The sequence below is a fragment of the Chrysochloris asiatica genome, unplaced genomic scaffold (assembly GCF_000296735.1).
Source record: "Chrysochloris asiatica unplaced genomic scaffold, ChrAsi1.0 scaffold00061, whole genome shotgun sequence".
Classification (NCBI taxonomy): Eukaryota; Metazoa; Chordata; class Mammalia; order Afrosoricida; family Chrysochloridae; genus Chrysochloris; species Chrysochloris asiatica.
In genome coordinates this window covers 14,430,919-14,455,788 of record NW_006408579.1, presented here as the reverse complement: position 1 = coordinate 14,455,788, position 24,870 = coordinate 14,430,919, and the positions used below count along the sequence as shown (strand labels likewise).

Here is a 24,870-nt window from a genome sequence, read left to right as displayed (position 1 = left end):
AAGTTAAGGCTTTCTGCTCCAGTAAAGATTTACAGCCTCGGAAACTCTGTGTAGGGTCACTATGAGTCGGAACTGATTCCACGGTACTTAACAACAACATTAACATTCTTCACTTAGCCCCATATCATCCACTCTTAAAAAGAGTCAGCTTCTTTACGATAATAAACCCTGTCTTCCTCTGGAGGAAAAGAGGAAAGTCAGAAATTGAAAAAGAATTTTAGTCACCAGCCACCTGGGAAAATATTTGCTTTATTATTTTATATAAAATGGGGATACCTATATTTTAGGGATCCTCTTGAACCCTCTTTCTAAGAATGTCACAGAGTTTTTCATGTTGTTTGTGCCATCGAGTTGGTTCCTACCCATAACGACCCTGTATGGGGTTTCCAAGGAGCCGCTGGTGAGCTTGAACTGCCGACCTTGAAGCTCAAACCTCCTTTGCAGTCCAGCGCATTTATCCACAGCACCAACCCTTGATTGTTTTAGTTACCCTTTTTTGAGGCTTCTCCAATATCACCAGATTTTTACTGAGCTGAAATTACAACTGTGCACCATATGCTGTGAGTGACTGGGCATGGTGCTGTTCACCCTGGAAGTGGAGGGAGGCGCTGTAAGTTAATGAACTGGACTGCAAAAGTTGCTTTGAACCACAAGGCTGGTAGTTCAAGCATACTAGCCACTCTTCAGAAACCCTATACAGGGTCGCTATGGGTCAGGACCTACTTGATGGCACTTAACAACAATAACAATAACAATTTCCTCCTGATAAGGACAGCTCTCAAGGTTAATGTTTGCAACGGACACTATTTGTTCTTTGCCGATTCATCACTGAGTTCATTAGCAAACCTCTTTATTTTTCGCTAAATATTTTCTTGGAGTCCTGGTGTGGCGCTGTGGGTTAATGCGCCAGACTGCAAAACCGTTTGAATTGCAAAGTTGGTGGTGCCGACTTGGACTTGACGGCACTCAACAACAACAACAACAATTTTCTCACATTTGACCACAATCTAATATACAAGGTATTTTTCTACTCACCTACACAGTCCTATAATTTTTTTTTTTTTTTTTCAGTTTACTGCTAACACCAATACCAATTGTTGTCAAATCAGCTCTACTCATGATGACTTCATATGTGTCAGAGTCAAACTGTACTCTGCTCTCTAGGGTTTTCAATGGCTGATGTTTTGGAAATTGATTGCCAGGTCTTCTGAGGTGTTTCTGGGTGGGCTTGAACTCCGAACATTTCAGTTAGCAGCCAGGTGTACTAACAGTTTGCACCACCAAGTTTGGTATGTTTCAAAGGGGAAGATACCATTTTGTTAAACCCCTTCCAAATATTTTATCAAAACTAATTAATAAATTTGGTACCAGCTTGATCCTGCTGTTTACTTTTTTCTGTCAGAGATGTTTACAGCTTCATACAGGTTTTCTCATCGAAGAATTCTGTATGCATAAAAAAATGCTATCCCTCATGGAAACAAAAATGTTTTTAATAGCCTTTCAGTGGAACATTAATAAAGGTTTTCTGGGATGATAATTTTCCCCCCATAATTTATTTTAATTTGACATGTTCTAGTTTATTTATTATTTTTTATATGCCTGTCCAGATGGACAAAATGAGTTGGAAGTGCTTGTTGTAGAAATGTAATTTCTCAAGAGGAAAAAGTATTAATACCTCCTTAAATTTAGCCATTTATTCATACTTGTGTATGGGTGTGTTGTTGTTAAGTGCCGTTGAGTCTGTTCCAACCCACAGTAACCTGCTATAGGGTTTCTGATGAGTGGCGAGTTTGAACCGCCGACCTTGTGGTTACTTCTCCTACAGCGCCACACCATGGTGTTAGGTACCATCATGTTGGTCCCAACTAGACAGCAAACAAAACACTGCCTGGTCCTATGCCACCTTTACAACTACTGTGATATTTGAGTCCATTGTTGCAGCCATTGTGTCAATCCATCTTGTTGAGGGTCTGTCTCTTTTTTCCTGTCCTAGTACTTTGCCAAAGGGGCTCTGGTAGCATAGTGGTTATGAATTGGGCTGCAAACCTTAAGGTCAGCAGTTCAAAACTACCAGCTTTTCCAAGGGAGAAAGATGAGGCTTTCTGCTCCTGTAAAGATGTACATCCTCGGAAACCCTGTACAGGGTTGTTATGAGTCGGAACCGACTCCACGGCACTTAACAACAACAGTATTTTGCCAAGCATGATGTCTTTCTCCAGGGACTGGTCCCTCCTGATAAAATGTCCAAAGTACAAAGTCTCACCATCCACACTTCTAAGGACCATTCTGACTGTACTTCTTACAAGACAGATTTGATCATTTTTCTGGCAGTCCATGGTATATTCAATATTCTTCTCCAGCATAATTGAAATGTGTCAATTCTTTTCTTTGTTTGTCTTGCTTTCACAATCATGCATGGCGATCGAAAATAGCATGGCTTGGGTCAAGTGCATGTTGGTCTTCAAAATGACATCTTTGCTTTTTAACATTTCATTTATTTATTTAAACTTTTTTGTTGTGAATTAGGTGAAGGTTTACAGAACAAATCAGCTTCCCATTCAACACTTCATATACATTTTGTTCCATGTCATTGATTGCAATCCCCACAATGTGACATCACTTATCCACTTCTACCGCATGTTTCCCATTTCCATTCCCCCTTCTTTCCAAACCCTTCCTAACTTCTGAACTCTTGCCTTTGGGCAAATGTTGCCCTTTTGATCTCAGATGGGTGATTGTTCCAAGGATTATTATCTCCCATAGTACCTCTAGTGTTATTGTCACTTTATAGACCTATTGTTTGACTGAAAGTGGAGTTAATGGGGGTGAGTTCAGCTCTAGGCATGAAGGGTGATTAAGGACCATCTTCTTGTCTCAGGTATTGCACTAGTCTGTCTGTCTTTCTTTCTTTTTAACACTTTAAAGAAGTTTTTTGCAGAAGATTTGGCAAATTCAATATGTTTGATTTCTTAATTGCTGATTCCATTGGTGTGAAGCAAAGAAAAATGGAATCCTTGACAACTTCTATCTTTTCTCTGGTCCAGTTTGAAGATTGTTGTCTTCTTTATGTTGAGGTGTCATCCATACTGAAGGCTGTAGTCTTTTTGGTATTCATCAGCAAATGCTTGAAGTCCTTTTCACTTTCAGTAAGCAAGGTTGTGGTATCTGCATGTGGCAAGTTGTTAATGAGTCTTCCTCTAATCCTGATGTCGCATTCTTCTTCATATAGTCCAGTTTCTCATATAATTTACTCAGCACATAGATTTAATAAAGCATTGCTATTGTTTTTAAGTGCCGTTGAGTCGGTTTTGACTCATTATTACCCTGTACAGGGTTTCTGAGGAGCAGCTGGTGAGTTTGAACTGCCAACCTTGTGAATCGAACCGACCTTGAGTATGACTGTTTATCCTATGGAGCCACACCAGGACTTCTGAATAAAGGATACAACCCTGATATATACCTTTCCGGATTTCAAACTATTCAATATCCTTTTGTTCTATTTGAATGACTACCTCTTTGTCTTTGTACAGGTTCCTCATGAGCACAATTATGCGTTCTAAAATACCTGTTCTTCTCAATGTTATCTATAACTTGTTATGATTCACACAGTTAAATGCCTTTGCATAGTCAATAAAACACTGGCAAACATAGCTGTAGTATTCTTTGCCTTCAGCCAAGATCCAAGACAGCAGCAGTGATATTCTTCATTTCACATTCTCTTCTGAATCTGGCTTGGATTTCTGGCAGTTCCCTGTTGATGTACTGCTGCAAACAGTTAAAAATTATCTTCAACAAAATTTTATTTGTGGGGTGGAGGCACTCCCATGCACGCCCAGTCCTCCAAGCTGGTGCGGATTTGTGACTTCTGCTATGACCTGCTTTCGACGGGGGACATGGCTACTTGCCAGCCTACCAGATCGGACTCTTATAGTCAGTCATTGAAGTCTCCTTTAAATGATGTATCTGATGATGATGATGACGATGATGATAGCAGTGACTAAGGGCACACTCTGAAATATTTAATTGGGTGTGACTGAGAAATCCACTTTGGAGGAAATGTAAAATTCTGAGCCCTCTCAATTTTGCTGTAACCATGAATTTGCCTGAGAAACTTTTTATCTAGGTGCCTCAATATATTCTTTAGAAAGTAGCCCCGTGACACACACATACACACTCCCTATTCTTTTACAGGGATAGAGACTATTACAAATACAGCAGATAAATTTTTAGCTTCTTGTTTATTTCTAGATTATTTTATTGGAAGGTTTGGATGCAATTGTTATTTAACCAATCTTGTACTACATTATTATTTTTATTTCTGTTATATGGAAAGGCTGAAAGCAAAGAATGATGAAAAATGGAGTATAATGCGGTCAATTAACAATAATATTATTAGTTTTTTTTCAAACCATCCTATCTAATGTTTAAGACATCAGTAACAAAAATACATAATTTGGTAATACTTTTGGTTTGACTTTTTCATATACCAAATGGTGCCTTATAATAATAACTATTAGATGAAATAAGCCCCTACCTTCTCACTGTTTAGTTTGTTTAGAAGATAAACTGGTGCTGTCTGAGGTGATAAAATGAATGTTTATGAATGGGTATAATTAGGAAATACTTCTAGACATCTACAAATTTCTAAATGTAGAGGCATCTTCAGTCTTTATGGATATTTTTCCATGAAATCGATGTGATTATATTTTTACATTTTATAGGTACCAAATTATAATTCTCAAATATATATATTTTAAATTATAATAGGTTGCAATTTCTAGGAATTTGGTTTGCAGTTATCAAATAATACTGAATCGTCATATTATTTTCTACTTTTAGTAAAACATTTTTAGATATAAGTTATCTGCTTTAACATTTCTAGAATCAGAAATCTTTTTTTAAAACCCTTGAAAATAAGCAGTCTCTTATAAGAACAATACTCCCATGATTGAGCACAAGATTGGTGTAAAGATTTGGGAGAAAAAATACATAATAATGGTCAAAGCAGGAAATGTCTTCAGAAACTTAATTTTGAAAAGATTTCATATATGTGGAAATATTGTTGGTTTCAGTGTAAAACTATCTTGAATTTACAAATAATAGTGTTATATTTTATAAAGTTTTGTAAAGTCCCAAACAATATTTCTATTTTTGTAAAACATATTGATGTTTACTCTGTTTCTGAAATCTTTGCAAACTCTGGAAATAGAGTAGAAGTGTCTAAATTGTGAGCTTTGTTGAGTCCATCTAGATTGCTTTTGAGAAGTGGTAATTTTTCACTCTTTGCTTTTTGAGGCCATCATTAGGTTGAAAGTGTATTTTATTTATGGTATAAAACTTGATACATTTTGCACTACTTCCCATTGTATGCTTCAAATAACTATATGAAATTCAAATATGAAAAATCAGCAGTCTAAAGTTTGTTGTAAATTATCAATTATTTTTTAATCTTCAAATATGGGTTTATTACAAATGTCTTGAGAAGTTTATTCAATAACTTGTGATGGAAGATTCTTTGATATTTGATTGAGGCACTAATTTTACTTTACTGTTAAATTTTGAAAGTACCGGAGACACACAGATATCCCTATAGGAATTGTGAAAAAGACACAACAGGGCTAGGGCTAGCTTTTGGTTTTGTTATTTTTAAATGTCAAATGAACTTTTGTTTCTAAGCAATATATATATATATATTAAAATCAATCACTGTTTCTGAAAAAGACCATGAGATCTGAGAAATGCTGATGGAGACTTGCTGGTACATAGGAACATAGCAAATTCAGGAACCAAGGGAAATGTTTTGAGATAACATTTGCATTGTCAATCTTTCTTGGCTCTGTTTTTACAATAAAAAAAACATTTTACAATTAAAAAAAATTATTTGTGTGTAATACTAATTATATTGATAGATAATTTCCTCATTATCATGGTTTACCTTTCTTTGGAATGAGCACAAATATGGATCTAATCCAGTCAGTTGGCCTTCACCTTTAAAAAAAGACTTACTGTGTTTATAAAAAACAAATATGAAATTTTCAATTTGTTTGTTTGTTTTAAGATGCTACAACATGTGAAAATATTTTTTCAGGTTTTGATGGTAGCCCAAATCTTGGAGTTTTATTTTCATTTAGCATATTTTAGGTTTTTATTTAGGCTGATCTTTGTTCATAAGCATACTATTTTAAAATAAATGAGGGTTTAAATGAAAACATAAGACATATTTTTTAAAAAATGTAAAAAGAAGCTATTTACTACTTATGGTTTTGAATTCACTCATCATGTATGAGTCAGAATTGACTCCAATGCAATATGTTTTTTGTTTTTTAATTCTAAATTAGAGTCCCTGGGTGAGACAAATGTTTAACACGTCTGATTGCTTACTGAAAGGTTGGAGGAAGAATCTACCCTGATGCACCATGGGTGAAAGGCCTGGTAATATACTTCAGAAAAAACAACCAGCCATTAAGAGCCTATAGAGCAAAGCTCTACTTTTACATTCATTGAGTCACCATGAGTAAGAATCAACTCAAGAGAAACTGGTGGTCATAATGAATTCTAGGATAAAGATAAACCCATATTTGGAATATATTTAGGGAAGTCACTGGGGCACAACTGTCCAGACGGTTAGATCATTAATAACTACCTGGCTCTTTAAGTTTAAACTCAATGGAATGTGGAAATCATCAAACACTATCATTAATATCCATGCAAGAAAGATTTTACTGAAGATAATTCAAAAATGGTTGCAGCAGTACATCAATATGGAACTGTCAGAAATTCAAGCCTGATTCAGAAGAGGATTGGAATGAAGTATGTCATTTCTAAAATCAGATGGATCTTGGCTCAAAGAAGAGAAGTTTACTTGTGCTTTGTTGCCTATGCAAAGGCATTTGACTTTGTGAATCATAACAAACTATGGATAACATTACAAAGAATGGGTATTCCAGAACACTGAACTGTGCTCATGAAGAACAGGCCAAGAGGCAGTTATTCAAACAGAACAAAAGGGGATACTAATGGTTTAAAACAGTTTAAAGTCAAGAGAGGTGTGTCATATACTTTCACCATACTTTATCTGTATACTGAGCAAATAATCTGAGAAATTGGATTATATGAAGAAGAACATGACATCAGGATTGGAGAAAGCTCTAACAATCTGTGATTTGCAGATTATATAATCTTCCTTGCTGGAAGCAAAGACGTTGTGAACTACTTACTGATTAAGATCAAAGAGAACAGCCTTCAGTACGGAGTATACCGTAATGAAAAGAAAACAAAAGTCTTCGCAACTGGACCAATAAATAACATCATTATAAGTGGAGAAAAGATGGAAATTGTCATAGACTTAATTTTGCTTGGATTAAAGATCAATACTCATGGAAGCAACAGCCAAAAATATCAAATAACTCATTTCATTAGGGAAATCTACTGCAAAAGATTCCTTTAAAGTATTAGAGAGCAAAGATGTCACTTTGAGGACTAAGATACATCTGACTCAAGCCATGGTATTTTCAATGGTCTCATGTGCATGTGAAAGTTGGTCAATGACTAAGCAAGACTAAAGAAGAATTGATGCATTTAAATTATGGTTTTGGTGAAGAATATCGAAAGTACCATGGACTACCAGAAGAACAAGCAAAGCTGTGTTGGAAGTAGTACAGCCAGAATGCTCCTTAGAGGTGAGATAATAAGATTTCATCTCTTGTATTTTGGACGTGTGGTCAGAAAGGAGGAAGATACCATGCTTGGCAAAGTGTAGGAGATGGAGTGACACAGTGGCAGTGACAATGGGCTCAAACATAACAATTGTGAAGTTGGTGCAGGACCAGGCACTGTTTCATTTTGTTGTGCATAGTGTCGCTATGATTTGGAACTGGCTCAATGGCACCTAACAATAACAGCAGCAATGTAAGTTCAAAATCACCCATAGTGCCCATTTCCTTTCTCTTATATGGAGCTGTAAGGAGCTCTGGTAGCATAGTGGTTACGAATTGGGCTGCTAACCTCAAGGTCAGCAGTTCGAAACTACAAGCTGTTTCGCGGGAGAAAGATGAGGCTTTCTGCTCCTGTAAAGATTTGCAGGCTCGGAAACCCTGTGCAGGGCCACTATGACTCAGAATTGACTCCACAGTACTTACCAACAACAATATGGAGCTGTAGGATCAGTGCTGGACAGGAAACCACAAGGTTAATAGTAGTTCAATCTCACCAGCTGTTCATCGGAAACCCTATACAGGGTTGCTGTGAATCAGAATTGACTAAACGGCATTTAACAGCAGCATACACTGCATGAATTCTTACAACCTTCTGACAGACCCTCAAAGAACCCTCAAAGCTTCCCTTGTCTTTTCCATCTTGTGCATAATTGAGCATTTCACACAATTTCTACATATAATCCAGAACTTCATCTTCTCCTGTTAGCTCCTCCTCTATAGCTCTGCACATAGAAGCTTTAGGCCATGGATACACAGTGGAATGTGACAAATACATAAATGTCTCTGGTGTTTATTTTTACCTCAGGTCCTCAGCTTTAGGATGACTTCACTCACTGGTGTGATAACAGTCAGATTGCATGCCTGTCTGGCCTCCACTGTCTGGCCCCTCTTGCTAACCTTTCTTCCTGCTCCTTTCACCCCCTACAATCGGACACATCTAAATTGTGAAATAAAATGAATCGGGCAGAATGGCACAGAGAAAATGTGACTGTAGTCAAAACGGAAAGGCCTACATTGTATTCCTTGTTCAAGTTCTGGCTAGCTTGTAACCTTCAAAAAGCCACTTAAACTTATGAACCACAGCTTTAGAATGAAACAACTTCTCTGCCAACCTCATACAATTTTTGTGGGAATCTAATGAGAAAATAAATGTGAACAGGCTATGTGTACCCAAACACCATACATATTTGTTGCCTCTGAATAGTTCACCCACATTCCTTTTTTGCCTTTACCCACAACACCTCCCCTCACCTAGTAAGCCCTCAGCATCTGCTCCACCTTTACTACCTCTGAGTCATTCTACAAATGCAGCATCTTTCTTTTCATCTTTTCTAGCCCACAATGGTCACTTCTTTTTTAAAATGACTGTTCTTATTGTCTGGGAAAGGAGTCCTGGAGACATGAAGGTTAAACTGTTAACTGAAAGATCAATAATCGTTCAAAACCACCAGTGTCTCCATAGGAGAAGACCTGGTGACTTGCTCCTGTTAAGATTACAGGAAGTTCTACTCTGCCAGACCAGTTGGAATTCACTCCATGATGCCATAACAGTAATATTATCTGTGGAATCCCTGGGTGGAACAAATGATAAATGTGCTTGGCTACTAACCAAAAGGTTAAAAGTTTGAGTTTACCCAGAGGCACTTTGGAAGAAAGATCTGGAAATCTGCTTCCAAAAAACTTAGCCATTGAAAACCCTGTGGAGCACAATTTGACTTAGACACAAATGGAGTCACCATGAGTTGGGGTCAACATGACAACAACAGGTTTTTTTGTTTTGTTCTTTAAAACTTTCTGGACTATTCATTTGAAATTTCTGAATTTCCTTGATTTACTAGCATTTTTATGTTATACAGCACCTCTCCAACGAGAGTTTAAGTTCCTCCAGGAGCTGAAGCCCCAGCCCCTGTCATTGGACTCTGTGATGGTAGGAGTACAAATCCTGAACCACGTTCCTTAATTTATGTACATCGCTCCATAGCTTGAGGACAGACAGGAGCTGGTTGTATAGCTCTAGATACAGCCCATAAACCACACAGGAAAAATCCCTCTCCATTACATTTCATATGATCCTTGAGTTTGTATCAGGGAAAACAGAGGAGCCTGATCCGCTGTACACATTTCAGTAACTCTTCCCCTATAGATTGATTGGCTTCTCTTTCACAGCCATTTTCTAGCTTGGCAGTATTTCAAACAGTGTTTAACATGAAAATCATTTCCAGTTGTTCCCTCTTCCTAAAGAGAGCATCCTAAAACTTTGCAGTGAACATTATTGTCTGGCAGCTGTTCTTGGCTTCTTTCCAGTATAGTGGCATTAAACAAGGGAATGTATCATTAGTTTAAAATTGTATGTGTGTGTGTGTGTGTGTTTTCCTTCATGTTTCTGTTCCAACTAGTGTGTTGGCTCAGGGAGCCTCAGAGAATAAGAATTCTGCTTACATAGTAAAAGGGGCAACTGGGAATGGGAAGACTCTGTGTGGGAAGATAATTTCAATCTCAGATTTTTCTGAATTCTTCTTTAGGCCCTGTTGTTGTTGTTGTTGTTATTGTTGTTGCTATGTGCCGTGGAGTTGATTCCGACTCATAGCGACCCTGTACAGGGTTTCCGAGATTGTAAATATTTACAGGAGCAGAAAGCCTCATCTTTCTCCAGCGGAACAGCTGCTAGTTTCGAACTGCTGACTTTGCGGCTCGCAGCCCAATTTGTAACCACTACGCTACCAGAGAGTCCCTAAATGTTGCAAACAGTTAACACACTCAGTTGCTACCTGAAAGGTTTGGTGGTTTGAGTCCACCCAGCAGTGCTTCATAAAAAGGCCTGGAGATCTGCTTCCCCAAACCAGCCATTAAAAACCTTCTGGAACATGTTTTACTCGGACACACAAGGGGTCATGTGTATCAGAATTGACTAGGCAACTGGTTTTGGTATTGGGCTCAAAACATGGGATTTTGACAGTATTCAGAAAAGAAACATTCTAGCTACTGAGGCAGGGTTTTGATCCTTTTAAAAATAAAACCAACTAAGTAGATTGTTGTCCCAACATCCAGATTCCTGAGGTACATTTGAAAGTATCAACTTACTTGAATTATAGGAGATTCAGTCTCTGAAGAATGTTTAAATTTGTACCTGAATTTACATGAAGCCTCTTGTTGATTGACATGTTGGTTGATCTCAGGGTCCAGAATGCTGACTTATCAGATACATTCTGCAAACTTAGTGATAACATGTGTATAATTTTACCATTGTTGTTATTAAGTGCTGTCGAGTTGGTTCTGACTCATAGTGACTCAGTATAGGGTTTCCTAGGAGCGGCAGGTGAGTTTGAACCACTGACCCTGCGGTTCAAACTGACCTTGAGGTTGGTGCTTATCCTATGGTGCCAAGCCTCCAGCAGGATTAGATTAACTGGGATTCAATCTATTGTCCTTGACTGATTGCTGGTAGGTTCAGAAATGTGAGGTGCGGAGAGCTAGCTGAGTATTAGAAGCAGAAGTTTCACGTTTGCAAGTACTTAGCACATAATGTTGACAATACATTTTCAAGTAAATCAAGGTTGAAATGTGCAGATTGATTTATAAACAGGGTGAGATTTAGGCTTCCCCTTTGCTTCATGCCACATGCCCCCAGGAAGGCAATGGGGAATGACTGCAGCACTTTCAAATCAAGCAGACCTGAGTTCTATATGTTATATATTGTTGCTGTTCAGTGCCTTCCAGTTGGCTCTGACTCATGCAGACCCTATATACAGTTTCTGAGACTTTAAATCTTTGCAGGAGCAGCGAGTCTCTTCTTTCTCTAGTGGACCAACTGGAGGGCTCAAACTGTGGACCTTGTGGTTCACAGTCCAGTGCTTATTGTGTGGAGCTATAGTGTCCTGGTAGTATAGTGGTTACAAATCGGGCTGCGAACCTCAAGGTCAGCAGTTCGAAACGACTAGCTGTTCTGTGGGAGAAAGACGAGGCTTTCTGCTCCCATAAAGATTTACAGCTTCGGAAACACTGTACAGGGTCGCTATGAGTAGGAACTGACTCCATGGCACATAACAACAACAACTGTGCTCCCAGATCATATGTGAATATGAATATTTAATTATATATCAGGTATTTTAAAAGGTTCATGGAAAGAAGAGGATTAAAAAAGATAGACATTTTTTTCATGAAAGTTTTGAAACCCCTTTGTATATATAATTCCTCAACTTCTTTAAGCTTCTGTTTCTTCTTTTGTAAAATGGATTTTAAAAAGTCCTGAACGGGATTTTTGTGAGAATTAAGATCACAAAGTTCCTGCCACACCCCCATGCCCCTTGCAAGGTATATGCTTCTCTTTGGACAAGTTGAGAGAACGGGTTGGACTCTGACTTAGAATAGAACACTGGGTCCATCTACAACTTCTTTGAAGGTCTCTATAATGTAGTAGTTAAAAATCGGGCTGCAAATCTCAGGGTCAACAGTTCAAAACTATCAGCTGTTCCATGGGAGAAAGATAAGGTGTTCTGCTCCCGTAAAGATGTACAGCCTCGGAAACCCTGTACAGGGTCGCTATGAGTCGGAACCGACTCCACGGCACAAAACAACAACAACAACATAATACCATTCATTCAACCACAACCTATACCATCATTACCAGTATTTCTCCAAGTCACTGGTAAAATCATGATTATATGATTTTTTTTTTCATATCTAAAATATGGTATGTTGTTGTTAGGTGCCGTCATGTTGGTTCTGACCCATAGCGAATCTGTATCAGGTTTCCAAGGCTGTAAGACTTTTGCAAGGATAAACACTCATCTTTCTCTCACAGAGCAATTGGTGGGTTTGAACTGCCAAATTTGTGCTTAGCAGTCCAGTGCTCATCCTACAGTAACACCAGCACTCTTAAAGAATGGTATAAGTAAATGTAAAGGACTAGTAGTAGTTTATGTTGTTAAGCCTCAGGTTACTGCAAAACTGGAGAGAGGCGCCAAAAGGCCTGTGCAATTTGCTTGGAATGCAAACCTCATTTAAGTTTGTGCACATTGGGTGAAGGTGAGACCATTTGGAAGGAAACACTCTCAGCCCTTGAATGGCTAGGAGAGTGCTAAACCTTTATAAATATTAATTGAACACTGAGCTTCCGGAATAACATCAGCCAGGTTTGATAGGAAAAAATGAGTAGGAAAAGGCAGTGATGGATCAACAGAAAATAGTGCCTGTGGCAATTAGTTTAAACTTGTTTAGTGACCTCTCATAGCTGGCTGTGGAAACTGTGATGGCAAACAGAAACTGCTCATGGAGCCCCTACCTCAAGTGGTGCCCAGGGCACATGTCCTACCTGCCATGTCTTTAGAAATAAAGGATAAATGGAGTCCATATGGTCTTTTACCCAGAAACGCTGGTTTTCACTAAGCCTGTGAAGCAGATTGTTTTTTCTTCACCTTTTGACTTTTTATCATCTTTATTCTATCTTTTCTTTTCCAACTCCATTCTTAAATTAATCATCATTAGCTCATCAGAAAACAAATGTCTGATTGGGGCACATGGGGATGGCAAGATGGCAATAATGCCTCCTGTTGGTGCTTCCTTTCTAATAACAAACTTTGTTCTCTTGCTGGCCCCAAAGAGCCAACACTGCCAAGAGCAATTACATCTGGCTTCTGCTTTGCCTCACATGACATCAGCAAAAGTTGTCATTTGAGTTTCATTTGCTAGAAATGTACAACCAGGGATACTGCTAAAAGTAGAAAAGGCCCATCTGGGAGCAGAAAGTGAGCAAAAAGGGGCATGACTAATATCAGGGAAATGGTAGTAAAACCCCTCTCTTTTGATTCATGAACTGGGGGCAATGAATGTATTTGCCAGGTGGGTGCACAGTCAACTACAATCCTGGAGTTTTATCCATGGTTTTCTTTCTTTCTTTCTGATTAATTCTAACCATGATCAGGCTTTGGTTGTCCTGTTAGTTCAATGGTCAGGTTGGGTGATGTCCTTAAGCAGACTGGACACAGTCCCAGGTACTCAGGAGGAGAGGAGGGAGCGCACCACGAGGGCTTCCCTTAAACCAATAGAGAGCAGTTTGCCCCACTCTGTTAAAAAACTTGTAAGTAAATGCATTAGGATGTAATTTAAAGATACATAGTTGTACCACAATAGACACTCACATACACGTGATCTTCAAATTGTCCAAAGCCTGAGTTTCATTCTAATACATAGATTCCTTATCAATGAAGGTAGCTAAGAGAATCTTGGGACATGACATGATAAACCCCACAAGGGACTCTGTGCTGAACAGCATTCTAAATGCACATTAAAGTGGGTAATAGAGTAATGTTGTTCTTGTTAAGTGCTGTTAAGTCAGTTCCAACTCACAGTGACCCTGTATAGGGTTTCTGAGGAGCAGCTGATGAGCTTGAACCACCAACCTTGTGGTTCAAACCAATTTTGGTCCAGCACATAAACCTGCAGCACCACACCTGGACTCCAACAGAGTCTTAACGCAGGTCATTAATGCAATGCAGGCCAAATTCAAGCTCTCAGATATATTACAATTTGTTTGTTAAGTGCCTTCAAGTGGTTAGGATTCATAGTGACCCTATCTAGGGTTTCCAAGGAGTTGTTGGTGGGTTTGAACTGCGGACTTTGTGGTTAGCAGTCCAGTGCTTATCCTATAGGACCACACCAGGATTCCAAAAATACCACCTGAGTAATGAGTGACTTATCTTGAAAGAAGAGTGACTGACTCTTTCATCTGGGACTGCAGGATGGGGGTAGGGGGTAGTTCCCTTGCCCCTTCAGCCCTTTAGTGGCATGTGATCGTTCCCTCCACCCAGGCATCTGAGAGCATCATTCCTGACTCACACTGTTGTTAGTTACAGTTGAGGTGATTTACTGATCTTTGAATCTTGAAATCATTGCGTCCATCTTTCTCTCTTTGACAGCTAAGAGGAAAAGGACAGCATTAAGAAGTGAGGGGTAGAAATCTTCAGGCACTAAAAGAAGGAGACCCAGAGAGAATAAAGAGACCTTATTTTGGGATGAGGTTTATTCCTACTCATAGCCCTCCATAGGTTTAGCTAGGTAGGCCCTATATTAGAAAGAGGGTTATTCAGTTGTATCTGTAACTTGTTCAAGACTAGCAGCAATCAGAACCAGAGACAAAGTCAAAGTTAGGAATGCTTGTCCTCCTTTTTCACAAACACATATGTGCATACATAAACACATGTAAACACACGCACACGAGCACTTTATGGGGATTCAAGATAAATTGACATCTGGATCCCAAAGTCAGGAGTCTTGGTAATTGGAGCAATGACCCTAATTTCCTACCCTCCATTCTCTTGGTTTCTTTCTGGTAGCTTGGCAGTGATGGAAAGGCAGCTTTTAAAGGAAGACTATTTCTATTAGCTGGTGTTACATATATTCATGAGGGTCACTAACAAGGACCCTTCTACTCGTCCATTCGTGCCTGCTCCCTATCAAGGCTGACTTTGAGGTTTTTCATTATGAAAATAGATACAATTAGGGAGGGAGGAGAGTACTCTGACATTTCCCCCATACACATGTTTCTAGTTCTCAAGCTCAAGCACTTATGATTAGTCAGTGCATTCTACTCCAAAGAACTTTTCATTCTTCTCCTTTATTTTGAACTTGAAAAAAGAACTTTCCTATATCTAGAGTCTTGGTGTGGTGCTGTGGGATAAAACACCAGATCACGAGGTTGGCAGTTCAAACTTACCAGCGTCTCTTTGGAGACCCTTTAGAGGGTCCCTGTAAGTCAGAACCGACTTGACAGCTCTTAACAACAACATATCTAGAAATAGAGTCCTGGTGTTGCGCTGCGGGATAATGAATGCACTGGACTGCAGGGTCAATTTGAACTACAAGGTTGATGGTTCAAACTCACCAGCCGCTCCTTGGAAACCCTATATAGGGTCGCTATGAGTTGGAACCAACTGGACGACACTTAACAACAACAACATATCTAGAAATAGGAGGGGGCTTCAAAGAGTTGGTGGAAAAATTCCATTATTTTTCAATTCCATTCTTGGCACGAACTTTTTAGAGTCCCCTTGTATACCTTAGTAAGGTCCCATTAGGGTCACTAACAAAGACCTTTCCACTCATCCATTCATACCTGCTCTCTACCAAGGCTCCCTATCACTGACTCCATACCATAGGGCCTTGGGTCTGTGTTGACATTCACAAAACATGGAAACCAACAGAAGCTACTGGTATGGCTACCCTTTCCTGGCAAATTTCCTGACCTTCTTCATGTGGTACACGTTCACCCACAGTTTGGCATCTAGCAAGGTGATTTTACTACAGTAACAGACCAAACATAAGCAGGTAATACCTCAGTCCACAGAACAGTGCCCAGGAGAGAAGATTACTTACCAGGATCCTCCGTTTGCCTTCAAAGGACCCCAGCAGGTCAGTCACTGACTTCCTGGGACTCTGAGGAAAGTGTTTCACAGTGGGTTTAGGGTAGCCATCCTGCTCTGTTTTATCAGCCTTTTTCTTCTTGCTCTTTTCTTTCTCCTGCTTACTCTTTTTCTCAGGCTTGTCCTTCTTCACTTGCTTTTCACTCTTCAGTAGCTTGTCTGGTTTCTCATTCTTTGCTTTCTTTTTCTTGTCAGATTTCTCAAGCTTCTCATGCTTTTTAGACTCTTTTGCTTTTTTAGGGGGAATGTTGCCCACTGGCTTCACCTCCTCCTGATGAGAGGCAGAGGTGGTAGGCCGGCTGAGGTCATATTTATCCTCATATTCATTGCTAAGAATTTTGTCCTGGGCCTTCTTTTTGGGAGGTTTTCCCTTTGTTGGCTTTAGAGGACCTGGCACCAGATTTGGATCTCGGTTGCCATGTTCCCGCCTGTCTGTGCGGTTGTCCCGGAAACGGCCCGGGCCAACCCTCGTGCTGTGTTCTGAGATGGTGGTGGGAGGGGCGGCAGTGACACTCTCAAAGCGGGTGGCCTTGCTGGGCCTCCTGGTGGGTTGTGGCCTCTCCTTGTGTTGCTCCTTCCTGGGTGGAGGGTAGAGATTCTCTGAGGCGGTGCCCCCCCTTGCAGTGGTCATCACCTCAGCTGTGGTGGGGGGCCTGTGGGAGTCTGAGGTGGGCCAGAGTCTCTGGGTGGTTGGAAAGGCTGTACTGGTTGTAGGTCTTGTAGCTATAGTTACCACCCGAGATGTGGAGCGCGTCATTGTTGTGACTGGAGCCAGAGGAGAGGTGGTGGCCCTTGGGGTTGGAGGAGCAGGGGGAGGAACCACTGTAGTGACGACCAGTTTTCTTACCACCTTCACCCGACTCTCTCTGGTTGGTGGCACATATGCTCTCCTTGAGTCTTCTTTTCTTTTCTCATTGCCCAGATTGGACCTTCCTCCTCCACTGTTGTCCCCCTCCTCCACCACCTGTCCCTCTACACCAGAGGCTTTACATTTTTGGACAAAACCCTTCTGTCTGATCTTCTCTATCCTGCGGATGGGACCCTGGTCAATGATCTCATACATGGCCTCTAGTCGGACCGGATACGGGTAACGTTCTTCTACCTGGAGGGTCTTCTTCAGCAGCACCATGCCAAACTTCCCCTTCTCTAACTTCAAGAAGCTCATCAGTTTGGGGATGAGACTTGGGTCCAAGGGCTGCTCCAGGATCTGCCCTTCATTGGTGATCCTCCGTACCTTGCCCCCTTCCTCGCCTGCCTGGTGGAACAGCACAATCTGTTGAATGTGTCTCTCTGCCAACTCACAATACACATCGTCCTTCAGAAGGCTCATCATGAGGCGGTAGTAGCCCTCCGAGGCATGAGGGGCTGAGATGACCCACACCCTGTTCTTCCCTGCAAAGCTTGCAAGGATGTTGGGGGAGCTGGAGCCAGAGGGGAAACGCAACATTCTTGACCGAGCCAAGGACCCCTCATCTCGGACCATTTCACGAGGGGAGCGCTTGGCTGTTGGTCTCTGCTCAGGTCTCACGAAGGCCCCATGGATGCCCGCAGGGGCTGATGATACGGTTGGGTGTACTAGTCTCAAAACTGGCATATTCCTCCTTCTTTGGAGAGACTGAAGGTTGGTTTCTTCTAGAGTGGATCTCTCAATTCCCTGAGACCTCCCTGTGTGCCTCAGAAACCGAGCTGGTCTATTGCCAGTTTGGGAAACCAGAGGTAATTTCCACCCTTCATGGCTCCTTTTTTTCTTGGCATGGAGTTGGGGTTCTGATCCACATACCAGCAATACTGCCAACAACATGGTGAAACTGAGTCCCATTCTCCACGTCATTGTGTAATCCACTTTGAGAGACAGCAGGGTCATGAAACAGCAAGGAGGGGGTGGGGAGAAGAGAAAATAAAATAAAATCATTTCATTGCAAACAAAGCTGGGCATACTGTTTTTCTCTATCTTGCCCAAGGGGAAGGGAAAGGAAGGATTAGAGAAGGGAGGAGGTGGGAGAATGGAAAATAGGCTGGTATCCTACTGCTTTTAAGCCCCTGTAATTTGTCAATTCTTAGCAGAGACCAGTACATTAAGCAGGAAATGCGATTTAGTTCCCCTGTCAGCATGCTTGCCCTAAATTTCAACGGACTCTGTGGATGCTCCAGAGAAAATTCAAACTGAGCCTGCAAATTATGACAACATTCACATTTCATTACTTCAAGTCAGCAACAAAGAAACAAATGTACACACAGAGACAGAAAGGATTACACACTTACATTGTGGCTCATAGAGATGGAATGCAGAGGGTTTAACAAGAAACTTGAAGTTGGGTCCCAGAACAGCTTCCTAGATGAAATATTTTTCCTTTCAACCCTCTTTCTCCTTCCTGAGGGTAAGCAGTACAAAGGAGGGTTCGCAGCGACTCCAGCTTTCAAAGTAGCACCACAGTCCTGTTCTCCGGAGCTGAGCGATTTTCTCCTTTTCTTCTTTGCTGTCTCTTTTTACCTTCTTGACAAGTTGGCTGAGGTGAGAGGAGCTGTCCTTCTAAGTCGTTGTATCTCCATTTGTCTGTAGCTTCTGCCTTGTTGTCCCTGGATGCCTGTCACTTGCACAGACACAGAGTGGCCCTTAGAGTGGAGTTCCAGTTATTTCTGAATCTCTCTCTCTTTAAATTCCATGAGCCTTCTTATCACTCTTTCCCCCACAGTCTGGCTTAGTTCCTTTGTTTCCAAGCTTGAAAGCACCGGGATTAATACATTTTCCAGGCTGAGGGAAAACACAGGAATGTGATGTTGAAAAGGACTGTTTTTTTTTTTCTTTTCCTGCGATTCTTTCCTCCCTTTCTTTCTTCCCACCTTTCCCTCTTCTGTTCCTTCTGCTTCTTTTTCTTCTTTCTCTTGCCTTGCTTTCGTCCCAGAAATGTCAGGGTAACCTCAGTTTTGATCCAAACCAAACTCAAACAACAGCAGCCACTGGAAATCAAGAAAAGTTCACTAAGAATTTAACAGATCAGCAAAACACCGCCTCCTTCCCATTTCAGCACACTGAGGGTGGACTCAGAGGGGAAGGGGAGGGCTGCTCTTTGGGATGGGGGAAAGTTTTGAAACACCACACATCTTCATAAATCACTTTAAGATAGGATGGTTGAGAAGTTAACTCCTTGCACACCATGTAATCAGAATATGCTCCTTTCTTGTCCTCATATTGCTCTTTGGAAAGGAAGCATTCTCAGATTTCTACATTTGGGTGCATGACTCTCTTAGAGACAGATACTCATTTTGGTTTAAGGTCCTTGGAGACTATATATATATATATATATATATACACACACATATATATAAAATCTCTTTCTCCCTGCTTCACGCTTTTAGTTTGAGGTTGGAAAAGCCCATGGAAAAAATGACTGTGTTGTTTTTATTTTATGCTAATTGGGGATCATATTACTGTGTTCTTGTTCCTAGTTTCTCTCCTTGGCATGGTAAAAGGTTAGAAATGCAGGCAATGGCTGCGGCTCCCCTGAGACTATGGTCAGCTCTTACATCATGGAAAGGGCATTATGGTCTCTAGCTCAGAGACCTGGCTAAAGAGAGCTAAGGGTTTCCGCTTGGGCACGAGTTTGTGAGTGTTTGTACATGTGTGAAGGGGAAGTACAATAGTTGGCTCTCCAGAAACTTTAGGTGTCAGTGGGACTTTGGGCAATCCTTAGAAGTAGCTCCATCAGATTCCAAAGGAGAAATTGAAGCAGTTTTGGGCTTCCACCTCCTGGGACAGCCATGGGGATTCAGCTTTCTGTGGCGCTGGAAGGTGCCTTGGGTATATATTTCAGCCTCTCAAAGGACATTTAGTCAGTATTAACTGTCATGGATCATGATGAGCAAGGGTTCTCAGAAGGCTCCATGTAAGTTGTACCACTCTAAAGGCTACCTTCACTAGGTGAATCTCGGTCTCTAGTTGCTACTTCTACCTCCATTAGACTCATCTATGTATGGTCATGTATACCTTTACCTTACTTAAGTTATTTGCACTCAATTGAGGAAGGTCAGCGAGAAACTAAGTGAGAGTCAACCTCATAGTCCTCTGTTTGAAAACCAATGGGTCCCAAGAAAGAAGGGCCTCCTCTGGCAACCTCTCAGTACAAAACAAAGGTGGGTTTCCAATGGAGACTTTCTACCAGGGGAGTCAGAGAAGACTTAATACTTTCATAGGATTCACCTTTTGAATTAATCAAATGCCTTGAACTAAGTTGGATGATCCTAGATGTTACTTCCTTGTCAATCATAATATGTTCTATGGTGTCCCTCACTAGTTCTCTTCTCTTCCTTATTTTATTTTCTCTTTCCCTTTTCTCTTCTACTACTGTTAAGAATGAATCAATGAAAAATGTGTTGCTTTGGCATCAATTCTTACTCAAGGACCCTATATGTGTCAGAGTGGAGCTGTGCAACATACGGCTTTCAATGACTGATTTTTAGGAAGTGGATCTTCAAGTCTTTCTTCTAAAGTACCTCTGGGTGACCTCGAACTTCCAGTCTTTCAGTTAGTAGCTAAACTCATTAATCTTTTCATCACCCAGGGGCTATTAATAATAGCTATCATTATTGGAAGTCCTGGTGTGGCACTGTGGATTAATGTGCTGAACAGCAAGATTGATTTAAAGAGCAAGATCAGCAGTTCAAGCTCACCATCACTCCTTGAAAACCCTATACAGGATCTCTATGGGTCAGAACCGACTCGACAACACTTAACAACAACAACAAATCATTAATTGAGGCGGAGAACATTGAAATTAGCTTGGACTGTCAAAAGAACAAAGAAATTTGTGTGGGAAAAAGTACAGCCAGAGTGCTCCTTGGAAGCCAAGACGTTCAGATACTCGCATACTTTAGCCATATTATCAGGAAGGACCAGTCAATGGAGAAGGATATAATGTTTGGTAAAATGGAAGGTTGGAGAAAAAGAGGTAGACTTCCAATGAGATGGACTAGCACAGTGGCAACAGAGATGTGCTCAGGCATAGCAACAATTGTGAGGTTGGCCCAGGACCTGGCAGTGTTTCTGTTGTGCATAGGGTCTCTATGAGTCGGTATTGACTCGATGGCACCTAACAACAACAGCAACAACAATCATTTATTGAACACATTTATGTGAGGTTCTAAGCTTGCCACTGTCATATATTCTTTTATTTAGCCCTTATAGTCTCCCTAAGAGGGAAATGGTATTACGTGCATTTTACAAATGAACTCTTTGAATGTTGATGAGGCTAAATAAATTGGGAACATTACAAATGGTAAGCAGTAGTTCCAGCATTTGAACGCAAGTTTAGAACTGTCGATGACACCGTAGGATAAGCACTGGACTGAAAGGTCAACAGTTCAAACTCACTGGTCACCCTTTGGAAACCCTATAGAAGATCCTTATGAGTTAGAACCGACTCAATGGCACTTCATAATAACAACAAATAAAGCATTATATTATCCTGCCTCCCCCATCATTTGCTATCTACACTTGTTCATTTTTATCTCTTTCTTCAGTCCCTGTTTGTGTTTTCCTATGTTCATAGAAGAATCTCATTTATTTACATCTTGAACTGCTAACCGTAAGGTCAGCAGTTCAAATCCACTAGCTGTTCTATGAGTGACAGAGGAGACTGTCTGCTTCCTTCAGATTTCTAGTCTCTGAAATCCTACATCGGGTCACTATGAGTGTGAATGGACTTGATGGCAGTGGGCTTGGGTGTAGTAGTACTTAGACGGTAGTTAGAGTTCTACTTTCTGGAATAGTCGTACAGCTGTACTTTTTGCTTTCTTTATTGGTCCTAAAACCCTCTTATCCTTTTTTTACATATACCATGACTTGTGACTACCTCCCAAAGATACACGCAACATTGGTCATGTATGCACTGGTAAAACTGAAACACAGCTATTTAGTGACCAGGTGTTGACCAGAGAGGAGGTCACTTCAGCTTGAGCTGTGTTTGTCTTGCCTTCTGTGAACTTCAGTCACTAGATGGCGAACTAAACACATACATGTTGTTAAGTGCTATGTGTTGGTTCCTACTCATAGAGACCCTGTATAGTTTCCAAAGGGAAGATCTAATACTCTCCCTCCAGCTTCATGCCTCCTGCCCCCAAATTGTCAAAGTAAAGCCTCTTGTTCATTTTATGACTTTTCAACCTTAATATTTACACCGTCACCTGGAACATCAGAAAAGCTCCCTAGGGAAGTCTAGAGCGCATACACCTACAGCAAGTAGGAAACTAGTTAGCATCTGTCCCTTTTGTGTAGAAACTTACAATGATTTATGACATTGTAATGATTCTCAATTTCTAGTTATTGATTTAAGAGCACAGTGTTAAGAAGTTCACCATTTAGGTCTTTCCATTTTTTTCCAGCAGCTTGTTGTTAGGTGCCATTGAGTTGGCTCTGACTTCCTATGTGTAACAGAATGAAATATTACCTGGTTCTGTGCCAGCCTCACAATTGTTGCTATTTTTGACCAGATTATGCAGCCTCTGTGTCAATCCATGTCTTTGAGGAATCTTCCTCTTTTTTGCTGACCCTCTACCTAGGATGGAGTCCTGGTATGGCACCATCGGTTAATGCGCTGGACTGCAATTTCACCAACCACTCCTTGGAAACCCTAGATAGGGTTGCTATGAGCTGGAACCGACTCGATGGCACTTAGAAACAATAACAACAATAACTACCAAGCATGATGACCTTTTCTAGGGCCTATTCTTTTCTGATAACATGTCTAAAGTATATGAGATGTTCTGGCTGCACTTCATCCAAGATATCCTTGATGATTCTCCTGGAAGTCAATAGTATATTCAATATTTTTCAACAGCACCATAGTTCAAATGCACTAATTCTTCTCTAGTCTTCCTTATTCACTGTCCAACTTTCCAACTGTCCAACATGCATGTGAAGCAATTGGAAATAACATGGCTTGGAGCAGGTTCATCTTAATCCCCAAAGTGATATCTTTGCTCTTTACACTTTAAAGAAATCTTCAGCAGCAGATTGACCAGTGCAATATATTGTTTGAGGTCTTAACACTGCTTCAGTGAGCACTAATTGTGGATCCAAGTAAAATGAAATCCCTGACAACTGCAATCTTTTCTCCATTTATCATGAGGTCATTCATTGGTCCAGTCATGAGGTTTATTTTTTATTTTTTTATTACAATTTTGTTTTTACATTCAATAATCCATACTGAAGGCTGTATTCTTTGATCGTCATAAGCAAGTACTTCAAGTCTTCTTCACTTTCAGTAAGCAAGTTTCTGTCTTCTGCATATCTCAGGTCGTCAATGAGCATTCCTTCAATCCTAATGCCATGTTCTTCTTCATATATTCCAGCTTCTCAGATTATTTGCTCAGCATATAGATTCAGTACGTATAGTGAAAGGATATACACACCATTCCTGATTTTAAATCACGCAGCAGCCCCTTGTTCTGTTTGAATGACTACCTCTTGCTCTATGTACAGATTCTGCATGAGCAAAATGAAGAATTCTGGAATTTCCATTCTTCGCAATGTTATCCATAGTTTGTTATGATCCACACAATTAAATACTTTTGCATAGTCAATAAAGTACAAGTAAATATCTTTCTTGTATTCTCTACTTTCAGCCAAGATCTGCCTGATGTCAGCAATGATATCCCTAGTTCCACATTCTTGCTATGAATCCAGCTTGAATTTATGGCAGCTCCCTGTTTCTGTACCATTTGTTAATTAGCTTCAGAAAAAATTTACTTGTGTGTCATATTAATGGTATTGTTAGATAGTTTCTGCATCTTGTTGGGTCATCTCTCTCTGGAATGGACACAAGTATGGATTTCTTCCAGTTGGTTACCATGGCAGTTGTTCTTCCAATTTTTTTGCCTTGACTAGTGTGTTTCCAGTGCTGCATCAGTTTGTTGAAATATTTCAATAGGTACTCAATCAGTTCCTGAAGTCTTGCTTATTAGTAGTATTCTTGCTAATGCCTTCAGTGCAGCTAGAACTTCTTCCTTCAGTACCATCAGTTCTTAATCATATGCTATCTCTTGAAATGGTTTAACATCAGACAATGCTTTTTGGCATCTTCTTTTGACACTTCCTGCATCATTCAATGTTTTTCCCATAGAATCATTCAATATTACAAATCTAGGCTTGAATTTTTCTTCAGTGCTTTTCCCTTGAGATATGCTGAGTGTGCCTTTCCATTTTTGGTTTTCTAACTCCAGGTATTCATTCATACATTTCATTGTAACACTTGACTTTGTCTTCTCAAGTTGATCTTAGACATTTTCTATTTAGCTCTGTTTACTTCATCATTTCTTTCATTCACTTTAGCTACTTGACATTCAAGAACAAGTTTCAGACTCTTTTCTGACATCTATTTTGGTCTCTTCTTTCTTTCTTGTCTTTTTAATGACCTTTGTTTTCTTGATGTCTGATGTTCTAGATATCATCCCACAACTCGTTTGATCTTCAGTCATTAGTGTTCAATGCCGCAAATTTCTTCTTGATATGATCTCTTAATTCAGGTGGGGTATACTCAGTGTTTGGAGTCCTGGTGTGGCACTGTAGGATAAGCACAGGACTGTTAACCACAAGATTGGCAGTTCAAACCCACCAGTCACTTCTTAGAAACCCTGGACAAGATTGCTGTCAGTTGGAACAACAACAACAGCCCACTCAATGTTGCATGTTGCTCTTGAAGGTTTGTATTGATTTTCTTCACCTTCAACCAGAATTTGCATGA

The 24,870-nt window shown here is 40.3% G+C and overlaps 1 protein-coding gene across 2 annotated transcripts in view; it reads right to left on the bottom strand.

Moving 5' to 3' along the window:
- Positions 1-18,481, bottom strand: part of CCDC80 (coiled-coil domain containing 80) — a 46,796-nt gene extending 28,315 nt beyond the window's left edge. The window contains exons 1-2 of one of the 2 annotated variants that reach the window (XM_006864184.1): positions 18,395-18,481; positions 16,086-17,974 (exon numbers count right to left, since the gene is read on the bottom strand). In XM_006864184.1, the coding sequence (XP_006864246.1) occupies positions 16,086-17,963 (1,878 nt within the window). In that variant the 5' untranslated portion in view covers positions 17,964-17,974; positions 18,395-18,481. Of the gene's footprint in view, positions 1-16,085; positions 17,997-18,394 lie in introns of those variants that run through there. The other variant, XM_006864183.1, reaches the window with a different exon arrangement.
- Positions 18,482-24,870: the final 6,389 nt, after the last annotated feature.